This window comes from Panthera onca, chromosome D2 (assembly GCF_046562875.1).
Source record: "Panthera onca isolate mPanOnc1 chromosome D2, mPanOnc1 haplotype 2, whole genome shotgun sequence".
Taxonomy (NCBI): domain Eukaryota; kingdom Metazoa; phylum Chordata; class Mammalia; order Carnivora; family Felidae; genus Panthera; species Panthera onca.
The window spans coordinates 29,029,339-29,049,149 of record NC_138349.1 but is presented as its reverse complement, the minus strand read 5'-3'; the positions used below and the strand labels follow the sequence as shown (position 1 = coordinate 29,049,149).

General features: G+C 37.9%; 2 protein-coding genes across 10 annotated transcripts in view; both read right to left on the bottom strand.

Annotated features, from left to right (window-relative positions):
• The window catches only part of ERLIN1 (ER lipid raft associated 1), a 55,782-nt gene extending 39,954 nt beyond the window's left edge, over nt 1-15,828 (bottom strand). For 3 of the 7 annotated variants that reach the window (XM_060641778.3, XM_060641779.3, XM_060641777.3), the window contains exons 1-7: nt 15,689-15,828; nt 15,219-15,342; nt 13,430-13,511; nt 9,134-9,180; nt 7,321-7,382; nt 4,573-4,698; nt 2,535-2,608 (exon numbers count right to left, since the gene is read on the bottom strand). In XM_060641778.3, coding sequence (XP_060497761.1) covers nt 2,535-2,608; nt 4,573-4,698; nt 7,321-7,382; nt 9,134-9,180; nt 13,430-13,511; nt 15,219-15,331 — 504 coding nt within the window. In that variant the 5' untranslated portion in view covers nt 15,332-15,342; nt 15,689-15,828. Of the gene's footprint in view, nt 1-2,534; nt 2,609-4,572; nt 4,699-7,320; nt 7,383-9,133; nt 9,181-13,429; nt 13,512-15,218; nt 15,344-15,606 lie in introns of all 7 variants that reach the window. The other 4 variants (XM_060641771.3, XM_060641775.2, XM_060641773.2 and 1 more) reach the window with 4 other exon arrangements.
• Nucleotides 15,829-18,343: 2,515 nt separating this feature from the next.
• CHUK (component of inhibitor of nuclear factor kappa B kinase complex) overlaps nt 18,344-19,811 on the bottom strand; it is a 41,640-nt gene continuing 40,172 nt past the window's right edge. For all 3 annotated transcript variants that reach the window (XM_060641761.3, XM_060641762.3, XM_060641764.3), the window contains one exon: nt 18,344-19,795. In XM_060641761.3, coding sequence (XP_060497744.1) covers nt 19,766-19,795 — 30 coding nt within the window. In that variant the 3' untranslated portion in view covers nt 18,344-19,765. The remainder of the gene's footprint in view (nt 19,796-19,811) is intronic.

Below are 19,811 nucleotides of genomic sequence, written 5' to 3'. Positions count from 1 at the left end.
ATTTCTCTGAAAGGATGGAGAGTGGGCATGCATCTGTTTTTGGGTACACTCACAATCTAATGTGTAGGAAACTACAGCTCACCAACACTAATGATGACAGATATAAGATACTAAAATTTTCTGAAAGGCCATTTGGCAATATGTATCAAAAGGCCTCCAAACAGGGCATATAGTTTGACTCATCAATCCTACACTTAATAATTTGTTTAAGGAGCATACTTTTTGGGGATGAGCCCTGGGTCTCATATGTAAAAGATGAATCACTGGGTTCTACTCCTGAAGCCAAAACTACACTGTATGTCAACCAACTTGAATTTAAATTAAAAACAAATAAATAAATAAACTAGAAAAAAAAAGAATCTATTGTAAGGGAAGGATTGTAGAACCCTGTCATTGCAACGTGTGTGACAGTAAAAATTGGAACCACAGACTAATTAAATAAAGCCATTAAAGGTGATGATGTAGTGAATCTATATTTTTGACTTGAAAAGATGCTTATATATACTGTTAGTGAAAAAAGCAGCTATGGTATGATTCCACTTTAACATTATTTATACCTATAAACAAATATACGCTCCTCTAGATTAAGAAGAATCTAAAAAAATACAACTGTTATCTCTGCAATGGTATGACTATGGGTAAATTTCATTTTACTATTCATCTTTTTCCCAATATCTAATTTCTTTACAACACACAGAACACGTTTGTATAAAAATATTCAGAATATACAAAATATGACAAATCAGTAAGAAAATTAAAACAATACAACAGAAAAGTGGGCAAAGGATATGAATAGGCAATTGACACAACAGCCAAAGAAAAAAAATCAAAAGATGCTCAACTTCATTAATAACTAAAGAAATGCAAATCAAAGAGAGATAGAACATCACTCCATACAGCAAAAATTAGCATATCTAATTGCTTCAAATGCTTGTGAGGTTTACGTAGAAACAAGTATGCACATATATTGTTAGTAAAAATAAAGATTTATACAGGTTTTTGAAAGATAATTTGTACATAACAAGGAGATGTGTCAAGAATGTTCACTACCCTATTGTTTACTAATAGCAAAAAATTGGCAACAGAGAACTAATTATGTAATATAAGGCAAAGTATTCTAGGCAGCTGTTAAGAAGAATGAGCTGCATCTCCCAAGTAACAACCTGAGCAGAATCTAAGAATCTGTCACATTCATATTTTTTATCTTTATTTTCTTTTCATATTTTTTACCTTTAAAATTGAAAAGCAACTCCAGCCACAACTGAATGGACAACCAAGAGGATTTTATGAAGTTAGCTGTGGACTTTTCAAATGACCTCTTAACTTTGGCAACACCCCCTCAGGCACCAGTCAGAGATAATGGCACAGTGTGAATGGGAAAAGGGAAAACCCTCACCACCTTTCCAGTCTTGTTTCTGAGCTCACATATGATCACTCACAGTGAAGGTACATTCTCAATGGTGTGACACTTCGGACATGTGACACCAAGAAAAGTTTTCTCTTTAGCTTCAGTAACATTCGTCACCACAATAGCAGATCTCCTAGAAACTCTAAGAAAGGACACTAGAGAAGCCATATTACCACTTCTCAGGTAATCCAGATCTACAGCAACACCTTTTAATGTTACTGACCATGACCACAGTAAGACATGTATTTTACAGTGACACCCAATATAAACACCTACACACTTAAATAAAAAAAAATTTCACAGAATGACAAACTTAGTACATGTCATGTGCTCTGATTTCTTTTCCTCTTCAATTTCATTTTATTTACAATGCTGGTCATGATCCACTAAAATTGATTTTAGAATCTACTTACGGATTTCAACCCAATCTGAAAATATACTGACCCACAAAAGCAGGCATATAATCTCTCACCATTCTATCTCCTAATACCACAGCCGCCACCACCACGGCCACCAAATTCACCTGCTATCTTACTTTCATTCAGGCCATGCTACCCACTTGAAATACCTTCCTTATTCCTCCCCCCCCATATAAATCCTGATAATTCTTCCATTCCCATCTAAAATCCCAACTCAATCATAGTCGTTTCCAGGCAGACTCTCTTGAAATATTCTATAACTCTAAACTCTTACAGCAATAATCATCCAATCAATATATCAATTAATCATACATGACATCTATTTTGATAGAATTATTATTCAAATTTTATATTTGAAATCGTTGTTCAAAATCTTACTGAGACTAAAGCCTTACTCTTACACTGATTTATCACCATTATTGTATCTTAATAATGCCTCACATACAAGCAGTGCACGAATTTCATTTCCTTGTAAGAGTCTCTCAGCTTATCTGTTCCTTCTAAGAGTTCAGAAGAAAATGACACCCAGGGTAAGCTACAAGACTATTTTACTTTGCAGAGACCTAAAGTCAAAGTGAGAAAGCTATTCTATAAAATACCTTAGCGCTTCAATTCAATAACTGCTGAATAAACAATGTCCAATGAAAGAACAATTAAATTCAAAGCCCTCAAAATTCCTAGAGATTTTCCCTAAGAAAAGGGCTTACCTGTATGGTGAGGCCTGGAGCCATGATGTTCAAATCTTTCTGCAGAGCTTGCTTCAGATTTTCATCTATTTGATCTGTTTTTGAGGCCAAGAACAACAATTCTCATGATACTCAAAAAAATTTTTTTCATTGTATTAACACTGAAAAAAATCCAATCACTATTAGACCTAAAGTTTCCATGGTACTGTTCTTTTGTAAAGCTTAAACCACTGCACATATATATGAAAACAAAACTACCTACATATTATAAATGTATAAATTATTACATATATTTAAAACTTATATTTAATTTTCCTTTTGTATAGGAGAAAATGTGAAGAACTGTCAAACAAAGAAATTAAGGAAGAAAGATGATAAACAGGTTGTTTATCAGAAGAAAAATGATAAACAGGTTGTTTATCCAATAAATGGAGACTCTAAGTCTCTAATATCTTAATTCAGTGTCGTTACTTAATGTGTGTCCTGATTATCATAAAAACCAAATTCCTATCCTCAATCCTTAACCCGAATCTCCAAATAACTAAATTTCATTTCCATGGACCTCTGCCCATTATTTTGGATTTAAAAAGGGTGCCTGGGTGGCTCAGCAGGTTAAGTCTCTGACTTCGGCTCAGGTCATGATCTTGCAGTTTGTGGGTTTGAACCCCGTGTCAGGCTTTGTGCTGGCAGCTCAGAGCCTGGAGCCTGCTTCAGATTCTGTGTCTCTTGCTCTCTCTCTGTCCCTCCCCTGCTCATGCTCTGTCTCGCCCCGTGTCTCAACAATAAATAAATGTCTAAAAAAAATTTTTTTTTAATAAAAAGGGAGGGGGGAGAGTTCACAGGAAGGTCTTTGAAGTATACAAGAATGGACAATAAAGCTATCACTTCACTTGGCTTTTTAACTTATAAATTTTCTACCTCAATAGTACTCTCACCATTATTAAAATGACCAGTGATGTGACAAATCAGGACAGTTGTCTCATATACCTAGTAGTTGTGAATCATCAATGAGGGATCAATTGGTAGATCTCTAAAATGATTAACCATCCCTATGCCTGCCTGTAAGAAATTCACTAAGAATTCCAGGAGGGAGAAGTGAGCAACCAACAGCAACAGCCCAATCACGGGTCACAGCTTTCACTATCACAAATGAAAAGTAACTTGTGCAGAAAGAGTTAACATAGCAGTCCTGAAGCTGTGATCCTTAGAAAGGCTTGTCTGTAAGTTGGCCTTTGGCTGTCACCTGGGAACTTGAATTTGGAAAGGATTTCCACTATTCCAGGAACTGGTAAGAATGACTCACTGTGCCTAAACTGTTTATACAACCAATGTGGTTTATGCTGAACATGTGCCTTCCTTCTGGGAGTCTGGAATTTTGTTATGTACTAGGCAGAGGATGCCTATATGTTAGCTTCCAATAACAATTCTGGGAATTAAGTATCTAATGAGCTTCCCTAGCAGACAACATTTCATATGTGTTGTCACCGTTTAATACCAAAGTGTATCCTTGCATGACTCCACCGGGAGAAGACTCTTGGAAGCTTGTGCCTGGCTTCCTCTGGATTTTACTTTGTATATTTTTTGCTATAATACATCTTAGGTGAGAGTAGAACATATATTGAGTCCTGTCAGTCTTCCTAGCAATTCATCAAACATGGTGGTGGGTCTTGGGAAACACCAAGAAACAGACTTCTACTAAATTTCCTCAAATTATCTATTAAAATAACAACAAAGCTAATTTTCACTAAATTATCATAGTAAAAAAACAGAATATAGTCTATAAATAATGATCTTTTTCTAATCTCTATCAAGTTATACATAGTGCATTTCAGAAAATGGTTCTCATTCTTAAAATATCTTTTGAGTAACTATTTGCTTAATTTAATGATAAGAAATTTTAAACTTCAGATAAAGAATATTTTAAAGACAAATGCTCTATTATAAATTCAGAAGAAATGCTGAAATAACATAATGTTTACTAATATTGTTATAGTGTCCACAGAGTTGACTAAGATTTCCAACTCATCATTCTCATATTTAAAACAAATAAGACACTCACCAAACAATTCAATGTAAACTTCTTGAAGTGTATGGGCACTGCAAAACTGGTTCAGTTCATGGTGGATTTTATTGAAGATTAAGGTCTTGTCATAATCTGCAGTGTAGTTCCTCACGATATCAAACACTGAAGGAAAGGTACAATCCATTTTTACCCATGTACCTTCTAATTCAGCCAAGGTAAAAGTTATAATATACATGAGAAAAAGTGACAACAGAATAGTGAAAACATGAAACACAATTCACAAACATTGAGCATTTCTTGTGCTGAATTTTCCAGATATTACTACATTTGCAATTCTAATGGGCAAATTTTGAATTCCATACTAAGAAGAGTCTACATTATCTTGGAGGTAATAAGGAACTGTCAAAATTTTCAAACAAGGGCATGACACAATCACATTTGTACTGTGGCAGCAGTATGAAGATGAACTGTGGGGCAGGGCAAGTATAAGGCAACTACTGCAAAGCAAAAGTTTAGCTAAGAGGTAAAGAGGGCCTGAATCAATTGAAGAACAGTGGAAATAAAAGAAGGAAGCAGCTGCAAATGACCATTTTGGAAAGGTGATTTTTTGTTTTTCCTCAGATTTTTATTTAAATTCTAGTTAGATAACATATAGTGTAAGATAAGGTCCAGGAGTAGAATTTAGTGATTCATCACTTACATATAACACACAGTGCTCAAGTGCCTTCCTTAGTACCCATTCCCCATGTAGCCCATCTCCTCCCCAACGAAAAGGTAGTTTTTAAAGGCTGTAAAAAGATACCAGGCTCAAAGGAGAAGAAGCAAACGTTCACTGGGCCAGGCTTTATATCAGGGAATTTATGTACATTACCACTTAATTTCCACAAAAAAACCCTCCAAATTTTGCATAATAGGAAACAGAATTTCAAAAATGTGCCTAAGGGCACATACTAGATCACACCAGACCCATGCTCTACCTATTAAAACATTGCTTTCTTCCTTCAGACCCAAAGACTAGTTCTACTGGCTTTCCCATGGAGGATATCAGGTATAACTGGATTCCAGATCACAACTGATAGGCATTCAATAAATACTTGCTGACTAACTCATTTGCTTGGTCATTACCAAATGAACTGTTGATCCAACAGTTTCCTTATCTCTGGTTAGAGAACCAGCAATAAATTCCCTTCGTCTATTTTTCCAATCATAATCCATTCCACTGATTTGTAACCAGGGAAAGTAGATGGAAAAAAAAGACAAGGAAAATAATCACTGAAATATATAATCCAAATCCACTTGACAGTAATACAGCTTGCTCTCTACTCTGAAATTCTTTTGCTATTTGTGCCTGTACCAGTGCCATGAAATTTAGCATGACCTTATATTCCAACATACATAAATACATACACACACCTATGTATATATATGTGCTGGTATCATGTCTTCTGAAGTACAATAAAAAAACCCTGAAGGAAAAGGCTCTAACTTCACCTTTTTAAGCTGTTTTTGTCAAACACAGTATCCTGTACGTATCAACATACATGCAAATTTTAATAAAAAGGATCAAGATAAAATGGCAGATCTTTCAAATGAAAGCAGAGTCTCAAACAGACCCACATACACCTGTGTTCATAGAAGTATTATTCACAATAGCTACAATGTGGAAGCACTCCAAGTTTCCATCAATGGATAAGTGGACAAACAAAATGTGGTATATACACAAAGTATTATTCAGCCTTAGAAAAAAAGGAAATTGTGACACATGTTACAACATTGACGAACCTTGAGGACATTATACTAAGTGAATAAGCCAGTCACAAAAAAGACAAATACTATGGTTCCACTTATTATAAGGTACTTAAGAGTAGGCAAAATCATAGAGACAGAAAACAGAACAGTAGGTGCCAGGGGCTGGGGAGAGAGGGAAATGGGAGTTAATGTTTAATGGGTAGTTTCATTTTTGCAAGATGAAAAGAGGTAGATGGCGTTAATGGTTGCACAACAATGTGAATTTTTTTTTTTAAGATTTTACTTTTAAGTAATCTCTACACCCACTGTGGGGCTTGAACTTATAACCCTTAGATCAAGAGTCACATGCTCTATGAACTGAGCCTGCCAGGTGCCCCTGTGAATGTATTTAATACCACTGAACCGTACACTGAAAAATACTTGAGACTGTAAATTTTAAGTTATATGTATCTTACCACAATAAAAAAAAAAAGTTGGGGGAAAAAAATCAAACATAAAAAAAAAAAAAAAAAAAGCAAATCTTTCTCCATAACTTCTAAGTTTTTGATTTGAATAGTAACCACTCCATCTCTGTGGCTTTTCATCTTTTACCAAGTGTTTTCCCCATACTGAGAACTTTCAGATCACTTTACAAGTTATAGCAAATCTCAACTAGAAGTTTTCTATGGTTATAAATCAATGTGTTCTGATCTGTTACAGATTTTTAGCATGCAAGAAAATTCTCTCTCATCCTGACTGGATAAAATGCTACTTTCTAGAAACTCTAGAAATAATCAATGACCATCTTGCTCTTCGAAAACTCAGATGAGAGAAGAGTAACACATAAAGTTACAGAAAGTCAACTCTGTTTAGGACTTGTGACCTGTTTCTGCCACCATTTCCCAGAAATAGAAAAGATTCTCATTTTTTTATATATATCAGAAATGAATGAGGTCATAAAACTTTAAAACTACCCTTTTATTCCTTAAGGAATCTCTTCAGATATAAATACTCTAATTGTAACTATAAAAACAACAGAATATATGGGTACCATACCTGCACAAGGGGCCAACATATTAACCACTTCTATTCGGTCAATATAGATCATGACCCCACCACTAAAAACAAAGAAATGGAAAAAGCGTGAGCTAAATAAAATTTATCATAATCCCAGATTCCCACATTGTCAAACATATCCCACATGGTAGAAATTTAGAAGGAAAATCTAAAGTCATACACTACTCATTAATTAAAATAACCACTACTCAATCACCACTCAAACGTCCCTGTACACATTTAATCTGGCTCCTCTCATAACCAAGTCTCACCTCTGTAACTGAAGCAATCAAATCAGCTCACATGAAGACTAAATGTATAACGTAGGGCTACTTAGGAACTTTGCCCTTATTAACTGAAGCCAACAGCTAACGCAGTACACTTCTCAAACTTTTCCATCAAGGGACCAAGTAAAATGGTTCCCCAAGGTGTATTAAGACCAGCCACGGACTGACATTTTTTTTTTTTTTTTTGGTCTCCTGCCTTATCTTAATAATTCATGAGGAGTTTTAATCTTTTTAAACTGTATTTATTCTAATATGAAAAAAGACTTTCTCCTCAAACCCTCAAGTAAAATTGACACTCCAGAAAGATAGGTCTTGTTAAGTAATGGCTTCCTGTACTTCCTGGCCTATTAGCACAGACCCTGAGGTACATGTGAATCTCAATTTAAGATTCATGAAGTTAGAGATTTTGAAACTAAACAACTAAGTCTTCCTAACAACTTACAAGGACATTTTCTTTCTGATATAAAAGGTAATACCTGCTCACAGAAAAAAATCTGAGAAAATAAGGGAAGCATGAAGATAAAATTTACCCCAAATCTCATCAGCTGCCAATTTTGAGTCCTCTCTAAAGGAAATCCATAAAAGAGAGTTACAGAGAGATCTAGGAAGAACCTGATATCAAATATATAACCTTAAAACAGAGGGAAATTCTCCCTTTTTATAAGCATTTCTGTCCGTCCATAGATGGCCAAGTCTCTTTTACAGGCTTGTAATACTGACAGTCATTTGAAATAAGGCATTTAAAAAAATACCTTGAATTTTACACTCTTTTTTTTTTGTTACACAATTCAATGTTCTGATTATACTCTAGAAATAATTTAGGCTTTGCTTGCTGTTCTGTCCCTAAAACTCTTTAGGGCAGAGACTTTCAAAGTAAGGTCCCCAGACCAGCAGCAGCAGTATCACCTGGAAACTTCTGCTAGAAATGCAAATTCTTGAGCCTCATTCCAGACCTCATGAACCAGAAACTCTAATTAGATAGCATTTAGTAGTATAGATGACAAGAAAGTGAGATGATTTCATTTGAACTATTTGTTATTGAGTACGTACTGAGTCAAGTGCTGGTTAGGCACTTTATATACACTAATCCTAATCCTCACAATAACTCTGCAAGATAGGTCTTATTACCCAACTTTTAACAAACAAGAAAACTAAGCCTAACTAAATCCATAAAGGCATGTATGGGAACAAGGAGTATATGGGAACTCTCTGTCCTTTTGCTTAGCTATCAAACTATAAGTGCTCTAAAAAATAAAGTCTATTAAAAAAAAAAAGTCAATAAAGCACACAGGGCAGTGCTGATGTATGAAGTTAGGTCTGCCGGTTCCGAAACTACTTTTTCCAGTACCAAATGGCTTCTAAGATGGAAAGCTCGGAGACACAGCTTTACTCAAATAATCCCAGAAAAGAAATCCTCCTGGGTTACTATCATGTCTATCTGAAAGATTAGTTTAAGTAATCACAGTTTGTGGACAGAAACTCCATCTGAATTAAAGAGAGGTTAGTAAGCAAGGAGAAAAGCTTACCTTGTTCCGCAAGGCACATTTTTAACTTCATCAGTTTGTAGTGTTGTCTGAGGAAAAGAAAAATATTTCATGAATACTCAGGACACATATTGTCAAAGAACTACTGGTCCCAGAAGAAAACCTACAGAGAACTGCTAAGAGGTAAGTACAGAAGAGCTCCATTACAATTTCAGTCCCCAAAGATTAGCTATCAGAGTAATTTCTTTTTGCATCCTAGTAGATATGAAAAATAAAACAAAATATTTTATAGCTAATGTCCCAATCAAGATGCATATGGACAACCCAGAGTGGGAAGGTTGATTGGGGGTGGGAGCTGGGGCCAAAAAAAAAAAAGGCACCCTTAGAAAGTTTCAATGTTTAGTCTCTCAGAGTCCCTTATTTGCCTGGAGCTGGCCTAGGATTGCAAACTACATGGCTTACCCACAAGGATACTACCATTAGGACTTCTGCTCTGCACTTTAATTCCACTGCATATTCTGGATACACTGAACCTTATTTAAGAATACAGCAACATATTACTTTATGGAATACGAACAAAAAAGGAAGCATGATCTTTGTTTCTAAAAGCTCACAATCCCACATAGGACATAAAATCCTCATAAAGCAATTGATGACATGTACACAATAACAGATTATAAACTGAATTGCTAGGTATTAAGTGATAAAGAGTAGAATAATAGTTTGGAAAGCTCTCCGAGGTGAAGTATTTATAAGCCACGTCTAGAGGGAGAGAAATAAGAACACATCTTAGGTTCAATAGCTCCTCGTGCCAGGAGCTTCTTCAGTCCTGAGCATATAGACTGTACATTATGAAGAACACACAGGAAGACCTTGTGACCGTCACTGGCTTTTTGCTTTTTCTGTGCTTAAGTAACAAGTATTGGCAAATGACACTTTCTCCTGGCCCTGCCCATAGGGACCAACATTGTTGTCTTTCCAGTCCAAACCACCCATCTTTCTCTTGCCTGAGTGCGAAGGGAGGCAGTCCATCTAGGAAATGGGACCATGAGTATACACTTGAGGAACATCTGGACTGCTATTCTGGAGCTTTATTTCTGGTGTGTTTGTTTCACAGTTATTTGAAATGTTTAATAAAGCTTCAAAAACTTAAAAAAGGAGCTATCCTATCAAATACACACAACTAAGGACAAATGATAATAATATATATAATATATAATGATAGGATATATGTATAATGATAGGAAGCAAGCTGGCTTGCCTGGAGCAAAAGGGGCGATATAGAGGAGAGTGCAAATTCTGAGAAGAGAATGTGAAATTAGACAGTGGGCCCTAAATGTTCACTGGCGGGCTTGGGCTCTCCCTAGCTCATCTAACATATAGCCACCAAATGAACCTTTCAAAATATGTTTTTTCCTAATTCCTGTGCTTATATGTGATGCAGTCCTCATTATCCATCTTATCTGGAGGTAGAAAAACCAGCTAGGAAGCTAAAGTATTGATTTATTTAAGTTAATGTAGTAAAGGCCATGGAAATTGAAAGCTGTCAGTCCAGGAGACCTAACAGAGGAAGGTTGTAATAACTGGTTGTATATAACATTCCAGGGGAGAAAAGAATAGAATATAACCCTAGGGTGGGAGATTAGGGTGACAGTAAACATTAGTGACAGGTTCTAGGCACAGTGAGGGGAGGTGAAGAGAGGAGTTCAATTTATTTCCTTCAAAACATTAACCAAATTCAATTTCCATATTCCACGTCAACTCTTAATATACATCCCTATTTAAACCTAGAGGATAGGGGCACCTGGGTGGCTCAATCGGTTAAGTGTCCAACTTTGGCTCAGGTCATGATCTCACAGTTTATGAGTTTGAGCCCGGGGTCCGGCTCTGTGCTGACAGCTTGGAGCCTGGAGCCTGCTTCAGATTCTGCGTCTCCCTCTCTCTGCCCCTCCCAGATGTGTACACGTTCGCATTAAAAAAATTTAACAAAAAACAAACCTAGAGGATATTCTCTAACCTTAAAGAACTAGGAAAGAGTTCAAACATTAAATCCTCAATATCCTATCTTCATGTCCTTTTATAGTTCTTTTAAATTATCTCCAAAATTATCATCTTCCCAGTATGAATATTTATTTTAAGTCTTTTTAGGGGCGCCTGGGTGGCTCAGTCAGTTGGGCGACTGACTTCAGCTTAGGTCATGATCTCATGGTCTGTGGGTTCGGGCCCCATGTCGAGCTCTGTGCTGACAGCTCAGAGCCTGGAGCCTGCTTCAGACTCTTTGTCTCCCTCTCTCCCTTCTCCTCCCCTGCCTTGTGTTCTATCAAAAATAAATAAACATAGAAAAAAAATTTTAAGTCTTTAGTTATGTAATATACTTTAAAGGCTGAAAGTTTTTATATTTCCCTAAGCATAGCTTTTTTTCTTTTTATTTCATATACAGGATTTCACATTTCCCGAGATGCTACTTATACATTCCTTTCAACTGCCAAGTTCGTTAAGCCACTTGTTTATACAGGTTGTCTTCTCATGCGTTCCAAAAATTCCTAAAAATAAATTTGTCTTGTTCTTATAAGAACAGTTTCTTAAAAGTTTTATTAATGTAATCCTTTCCTAGAATGTTATTGTGTCCCATATGAAGAAAGAGCACTACTATTTAGCCACAATGGATCCAGCCTTTAATATTTTGTAGATGTATATTAGTTTACACTAAAATCTTTTTACAAATTTCATGTCTTAACAGTTTGACAATTTATTATTATATATGTATATATACATATACACTGCATATCTGCTGTATGCAGTTAACCTTTAAATTTGTTTTAATGTTTACTGTCTGTATCTTTTATATATCTCCACATCAGTATGACTCAAAATACTAAGCTCCAAGAAAGCAGAAACAGATTTGACTGACTTTGAACAAGATTTTTAAAAAGCTCCTTATCTATAAGGGTCTGATGATGCCATTGATAACATCATTACTGACTGGGCTGTTGTTGAGGTCATGTAATTTAAACCCCTTCTTTCATGGAGGAATAACAATGGTTAAGTCATTTTTGCAAAGTCATGTAACCAATTAGTGCCAGAGCCAGAGCCATTACCTAAGTCTCCAGGTTTCTGGCCCCATGTTCACTACACCATACTGCTTCCTAAGAAATCAGCTCAATTTAACAACTTTCATAAGCAGAAAGGTCAGAAATACAAATGTGTTACAACCTCTGCCTTCAGGAAGTTTGGAGACTCTCTGGAAAGAAAATACACAAAGCAACTTTGAGAGTACAAGCAACATTACTAAAGGAAACATGACTAAGAGCCAACATTTACCGTACAGACTTTAGGAGCTATAGATTAGAAGAAGGATTTGCAGTGAGACTTTAAAAGGCTAGCAAGATTGAGATAGGAGAGCAGTAATGAAGGAGAGTTGGTGAGAGAAGAGGCGACAACATGAACCAAGGTAAGAATGAAAAAACAAGGGAAAACAATATGGAAATAAGTCTGACTAGGAGAAGAACACTACATTTCACTTCAATGGACACAATTCTTGCCCAAAGCCATCTAAAAGGGAACTGGAAGGAAATCTGGAGGATTTAAGTATTCGTAATGAAACTCTCACTAGAAGGAAGCCTAGAATTAAATTACAAGATTAAAACCATTGAATTTTCCTGAGTTCTGGAAAAATTAACAGCAGATACTACACAAACTTCTGAATCCAAAGATGTATGATCACACTGAGCTTGCAAAACTAGGCACAATCTAATCCTGTTTTTTCATCTTGTTATAACAAAAGATATTTACTAAGTGTCTCCCATAGCCAAGATACTGTTTTCAACGGACAGATGCTTATTTCAAATATTCTGGGATGCTGTCAAAATAAAACACTCAAAAAGGTTCCATGTAAAATTGTGCTTAATGTCCCAGGTAGAAAAGTTGTGTGTAAAAATTCAGATCCTCCTGGTTAACAGTGGCCCAGGAACTGGTCTCTATGGAAACCAAACACCTTTCTAAACCAAGTAATCACTGGTTTGTACTTCTGTGTTTCAAAGTCCTATTTTACTTTCACATGAGAAACAAAAACCATGCTGCATACCACTATATAGATGGGGGAGGTGGGTCCTTCCAAGTTGCCTGGCTCATACTTCTAACACACTTCGAGAGAGTGAGGTGGTTCAAAACCAGAACTTGTGCTGTGACAGTTGTACTCTGAACTTTGTAACTCCTGCTTTTAAGTAAATACCACCATTTGCTTAAGCAATAAGGAAATCCACCTCCACCCATGAGTGTGGTAACTATTCCTGTCACACTTGTCTACCCAGCGTGGGGGCTTCCCTAGGAATCACTCACCTGCACAGATCTGAACGTAGTAATGAAAGGCAACATGATATGATAGCCTGGTCCACTGGGGCTAGTTAGTAAAGCTCCTCCCCTGCAAAAAGATGTTTCAATTTGACAAGATTATAAAGACAGAAATCCTCTTTCCAAATCTAAAATGCTATAATAAATATTCACTCTTACTCATGCTATGGACCTACTAAAGCCTCACTAATATGAGTTGCTCATGAGGAACAATTACTGGTCTCTAAAATATCTGCCAAAGGTGAAAAAGATCAAATTAAACTGCCAATGTTACACTTTGTTTCATAAGCTCAAACAAGGATACCTCTGGGTCTCTAGCACTGCTCTCGGTACAAAGGATCCTCCCTCATCTTTAAGCTTCTGAGAAATAATTGTGAAAAAAATTCTAATGGCTCTCAGTTGCTGTACTTTAACTGTACATAACATGAGCCCCATTAAAACATAATACATTTCATCACCAGGTTGAAAAAAGAACACAAACTTTCAAATAAAGAGAAAATTTCTGAGGCTCAAGACTCTTTTTTTCTACCTACCTATATTAAAATACTGGAGGCATAAAGTCTGTGTTAAAAATAACAACAAAAACTCGGCATGGAAAAGATGAAGGGTGAAAGGATAAAACTATAAACAGATAGTATATACGTGTGGGCTTATTCACCAAATTCTGAAATGTGAGAAATATGAAAGTACACCTTGGAAATTCTAAAAAGGAGGCACTTGGCAGGCAGGTATAAAAAAGAAGTCCTGTTTACATAGTGAATAGTAAATCCATAGAACCTGCCTTCTTATCTTGAAAACATTAATAAGTTTGCAAATAATTCATAACAAATAACTAAGAAAAAATGAACTGAAGTCTGTCTCTAATTCTTTGAGAGCCATACCTTGAAATGTTCCTTCCTTGGTTTTACCATTAGGAAGACAACGCTGAACCAGATGGAAATATGAATTAATCTGTCATTTGTTATCCTAGATCTCCATCTGCTAAGACCTATCACTAAAATTGTATTTGAAACTAGCACTTCACAGGAAAGACCGTTTCTAAGATTCAGGATGGATCTAAAAGTAAAGTTGAAGTTCCTTCAAATACATTATTGCAATTTCTCCAAACTGTCCTCGGTCTACATCAAAAGGAACTGGTTGTAACTACATTGAAGGAAAAGCTATTCTACCTCAATTAGACAGCAACACATCCCACACTACTCCTTTCCTCAATTTGAAAAGAAAGGGTAAGGTGGGAGGAGGATGGCCCATCAATGCTATATTTATGTCTCTCAAGTTCCAGGGATATAACAACTGTCATGGTCATCATGGCCTCCTAAGCCAAAACCAGTCACTACGGGCTATCAGAGGAAAAAAATCGAAGAAACGACCACAAACAAGAGCAGAGTTTCTAAATGGCATCTGCGACTACAAACTAAAAGCCCGTACAGCTGTATGGAATATAACAATGACTTATCTACCTCTTCAGTCACAGTGGAGCGACTACTGCCTTTCTTTCTTCCTTCTTCGTTTTTCCCACAAATAACTGAGTTTGCGGTCTATTAGGAATAAATGTAGAAAATCTGAACCTCTGCACAAAATGCAGAGAGCACTAAAACTGTCCAATACTTGGAGGGTGCTTGACCCTCATCCTCCCCTAGGGCTGGGACGAAAATCACTTCCTAGGACTGGAGAGCTCCCCGATGCTGCAAGAGGGGACAACTTCGTAGACTCACTCTTAACGGGAGTCCCCTTTCAACCTACTCCGGAATCTGAACTGACTGCACACGCTGCTCACCTGTAGTACACAGCCAAGTGTCCTTCCTCGATCTTGTGGATGGAGGCGTAGAGAAGGACAACCACCAGACCCACCACCGCGGCCACCAGAACCCGGGCTTGAGTCATATTCATCCTTGTTCCTCCTAGATGGGGGAGGAAAGGATCCCCAGCCTCGTGAGTACCGACGCCACCCCCCCCCCCGCCCCCCAGTTTCCACCCTGTCTCCGGAGACCCGGCCTCCTTCCGCAGGGCGAGCCAGAGAGTTCTGTGCCCCTTTTCTCGCATACTTCCCTCCTCACACAGCCTACTTCTCCCTCGCCAACCCCTCCGCCCGAAAAGGGCCGCGGGCCGCCCCTACTCGGTGAGCGTCCTGACACCCCCAATCTCAACGGCCGCTGCACCCACCCCCCAACCTTGGCGGAAGGCACTAACTGAGAAGGGGCCAGCCGCAGACTCCAGGGGAAGGCCGACCCTAAGGCCGCGCCTCACCGATCAGTGACGCATCGCCCCCGCCTGCACGTGCAGCCGCCTCCCGGGCCGCGCCAACCGCCGCCAACAGCCGGCCCCGCCCACTCGCCCGGCACTGCGACTGCGCAGCCACGCACGCCGACGTAACTCTCCCCGCGCCACTAGGAGACGGGGAGCGGGCGGGACAAAATTCTCCCGGCCGCCCGCCTGCGGTGGTACTTGCGCTCCTCTCTGCGCAAGGCTGGTTTCCTGCTATGAAAAGAGAAGGGAAGTCCGCAGTGTGGAGGAAGCAGAGATACAGAGGGAAGGAGAGGGCGCCTGGGACGAGGGATTGGTCAGTTTGTTCTTGTGCAGAAATCCACTCCCGTGCTCTCTGTGGTAGCTGCTCCGTTTGTCCTTTTGTGGTTTATACCTTGTGACAACCACATGCTTCAGGCACGGGTCCTGCACGAATTCAGGAGCAATAGACCTGTTGCAATAAAAGTATTGTAGAAGTTCAGAAGAGGAAGATATTCAATCTGACCACATCTTTCATCCTTCAGGTGTTTTTCTGAGCACCGATTAACGTGCCAGAATATTGATCCAGTGAGGGCTTTATGAAGGCCATCCCAATAGAAACAGAATAAGCACGTGAGTGTGTGTCTGTTTGGGGGAAGGGGGTCATCCAGGTAGCTCAAAGAGTATTGCACCTTTCTTGAAGCCCGAGTGATGGAAAGGAGTGGTATAACAGGTTTGGCCAGGCCCAGGTTTTGAGAGGCTTGCATGCAGTTTTTCTTCAAGGAGAGGGAGCTGAATGACTAGAGAACAGATAGACTTTCTTTGTACTGCAGTCTTCTGTTCTTTCAAGTTATGGGTCATGTGCATATATTACCCAAAACAAAAAAGGCAAAGTTAAAGAGTAGAGATGGGAATGAGATGAACACAAGGGAAATAAAGGTAGCGTATTAAAGTAGGTTGGGCAGTAATCCTGTAAGCTCAAAGCCTAGTGGGACCAAAACCGGACAAGGGAGATGAGGGTCCCGGGGCCCTGTAGCCTTGGGCAGAGAAGTGTGGGAAAACAGTACTTTAGGGCCAAAATAGCTGCAAAATGGCTTAGAATGGAGGCAGAGAAGCCAAGCGGTTAGGAAACTGCAGGCCTAAGGTTACGAAGGTAGTAACAGTGGAAATGGGAAGTGGTAAATAGGATTTCAAGCCTTCATTAAAACAAGACCACTCTGCCCTCTCCCTTCAATAAATGTACTTATCTGTACTGTTCATAGGACTTTTATTACCTACAAATGTCTGGGACCTTGTCTGTTCTAGGCATGTAATATTAGCAAAGCTTAGCTATTTTAACTTCCAGAAAGCAAAACAAAGTTAAAACAACTTGTTCCAGCCCGTTTAATGGATTGATTTTCTTAGTTTTTCGTAATATTGCTGGAATTAGAAAATGAAATAAATGTATACCATTTACAATCGCCATTCCACTCTGAAAAGGTGTGACCCAGTAAAAAAATAGTCAACTCATGCATCAGAAACAAGTCTGAGGTGATCTCACTATAATTTACTGTACTGAGTCAGAACACCTGCCTGTATTACATGGATCAGGCTACCCTGACGTCACCCCAGCCACACCATAAACTGGCCACACCCGAACACAGATCTCTTATCAATTATTATAGTGACATTTAGAAAATATGCAGTCATCTAAACAATAAATTTCTTTAATAATCATTTCAATGCTTGGATGGCTTGCAGTGTTCAAACTCCCAGATAAGCATTCTTGTAATGCCTTTGTTAAGGGTTTCTGATCTTACCATCTAGCTCAATATTCTAAGCAACAGGTATCCAATAAATGTTTCATTGATTAAAACCTTCTAGAACTAGAGGGGTATCTGGGTGACTTAGTCGGTTAAGTCTGCCTCTTGATCTCAGCTCAGGTCCTGATCTCACGGTTGGGAATTCAAGCCCTACACTGGGCTCCATGCTGGGTATGAAGCCTACTTAAAATAAATAAGTAAGTGAGTAAGTAAGTAAATAAACAAATAAATAAATAAAATAGGGGCAACTGGCTCAGTTGATTAAGCATCTGACTTGTGATTTTGGTCCAGGTCATGATCTCACGGCTCATGAATTTCAAGTCCTATGTCAGGCTCTGCACTCACAGCACAGAGCCTGCTTGGGATTCTCTCTCTCCCTCTCTTTCTGCCCCTCCCCTGCTCTCTCTCTCTCAAAATAAATAAAAACAAAATAAATAAATACATACATACCTAGAACTAGAGAAGCAAGGGACAGGCTGCCTATTAAAACAGCAGACACAATTTCCATATTTAGAGAAACAGTAGTACCAGATGACTAAAAAGTTAGAAGACAGCCCCAAGATTTCAAACTTAGATGATGGAAAATGACACTACTAGGAAAATGAGGATGGTGTGACTAAGACCTCAGTTTATAGAGCAAGATATGAGTGAGTATGGTTTTTAGACATGGAAAGTGGTGACGGGAGAAAAGACGATATTAAAAGAAGCTACCCAATGCTGTTTTTACTATAAGTCCTGTTTAATTCCTAAGGAAAGTACAGTGAGGGCCTGTTATGTTATTCTGTGCTTCAGTTCCACTTCATTGAACCATCACATTCCCAAACCATATTCAAACATTCTGTTGTAATCTGATCATAATGAATAGAGATTCTACAAGTAATTTAAAAATCATTTAATACACAAAGTGGAAAACTGTCTAGAATATAAAAGCATTTCACATTTTTTAAAAAACACAAAAGACCTTCTAATTTATTTATTTAACAGATGATAGATGGACAATCCTTTATCTGAAACCCATAGGGCCCAATGTTTCAGAATTAAAAAATTTTCAGATTTTAGAAAAGTAATTCAGTGCATACACCATCCTCCAAAAACACCCAGCAGGGTCTGTGGCAGCGCTCCCCCGCCCCCAATAATCAAACATGTTACTATTTCCACAGCAAAATAAATGAATATTCACACTAAATGGGATAAGCAGATTCAATATCAGTTCAGGTTAGATTTGCAAGCAAATGAGTTTTGTTACCAAGCTTATGAAAAATGTTTTCAGAGCTTTATATTTGGAATTACAGATAAGAGAGTGTAGATCTTTATACATTTGTAGAACATGAAAAATTCATTAAACAAATGACCCATTTTTTACAAATGAAAAAACAACAGTTTTCAAACATATTATAAATTAACGGCATTTTCTTGATATTATTAAATGTACATCTTAAATACATATACACATAGCACATTTAACAAGATTTATTTGAATCAACTGGTATTAAAGACACAGATGCTGGGGTCCCTGGGTGGCTCAGTCAGTTAGGCATCCAACATCAGCTCAGGCCATGATCTCATGGTTTGTGAGTTCAAGCCCTGCAAAGGGCTCTGTGCTGACAGCTCAGAGCCTGGAGCCTGCTTCAGATTCTGTGTTTCCCTCTCTCTCTGCCCCATCCCCTGCTCATGCTCTGTGTCTCTCTCAAAAATAAACATTAAAAAAAAAGAAAAAAAGGATACTGTCAAATGTGCAGTAAAAATGAAACTATTAAGATTAAGTTAACTCCTTATGATGCCAGGAAGAGCATTTTTTGAATGCAACACAAGGAGGTAGAGTTTAATCTTCATGAAGTACAGTTTTACTTGTGAGCAGTCTCTTCCACAGAAACAAAGGCAAACAACTTTTACCTTGAATGCATGTTAGTCATATATATTTATGTGTACACACACACACACACACACACACACACACACACACACACACACACACTTTTGGCCTTATGCCCAAAAGTTAAATGACAAAAGATGTTTTTAGTCAGTTAAACGTTTTATCAAGTTTGAAAACAAATGGATTGCTGTGCTTAAATAGCTATCGTATTTAAACAAGTCCACTAACGTTTAAGATTCTGTCTCTTCAGAGATTAAAATTACCCAAAGTGAAAATACTGTCCTTGTAAAATCATGCATATTTTCTGATCATAGTCATTTCTTCAATTTGCTGGTGTCTGAAGAATGATTTCATGGGAGAAAAACAAATTTCCAACACGTGCTGCGACAACTTCCATAGGTTTGGGGACAGTGAATAAGTAGCAAGTCATTCTGTTAACCAACTCCAATCAAGATTCTAAAACCAGGCATGA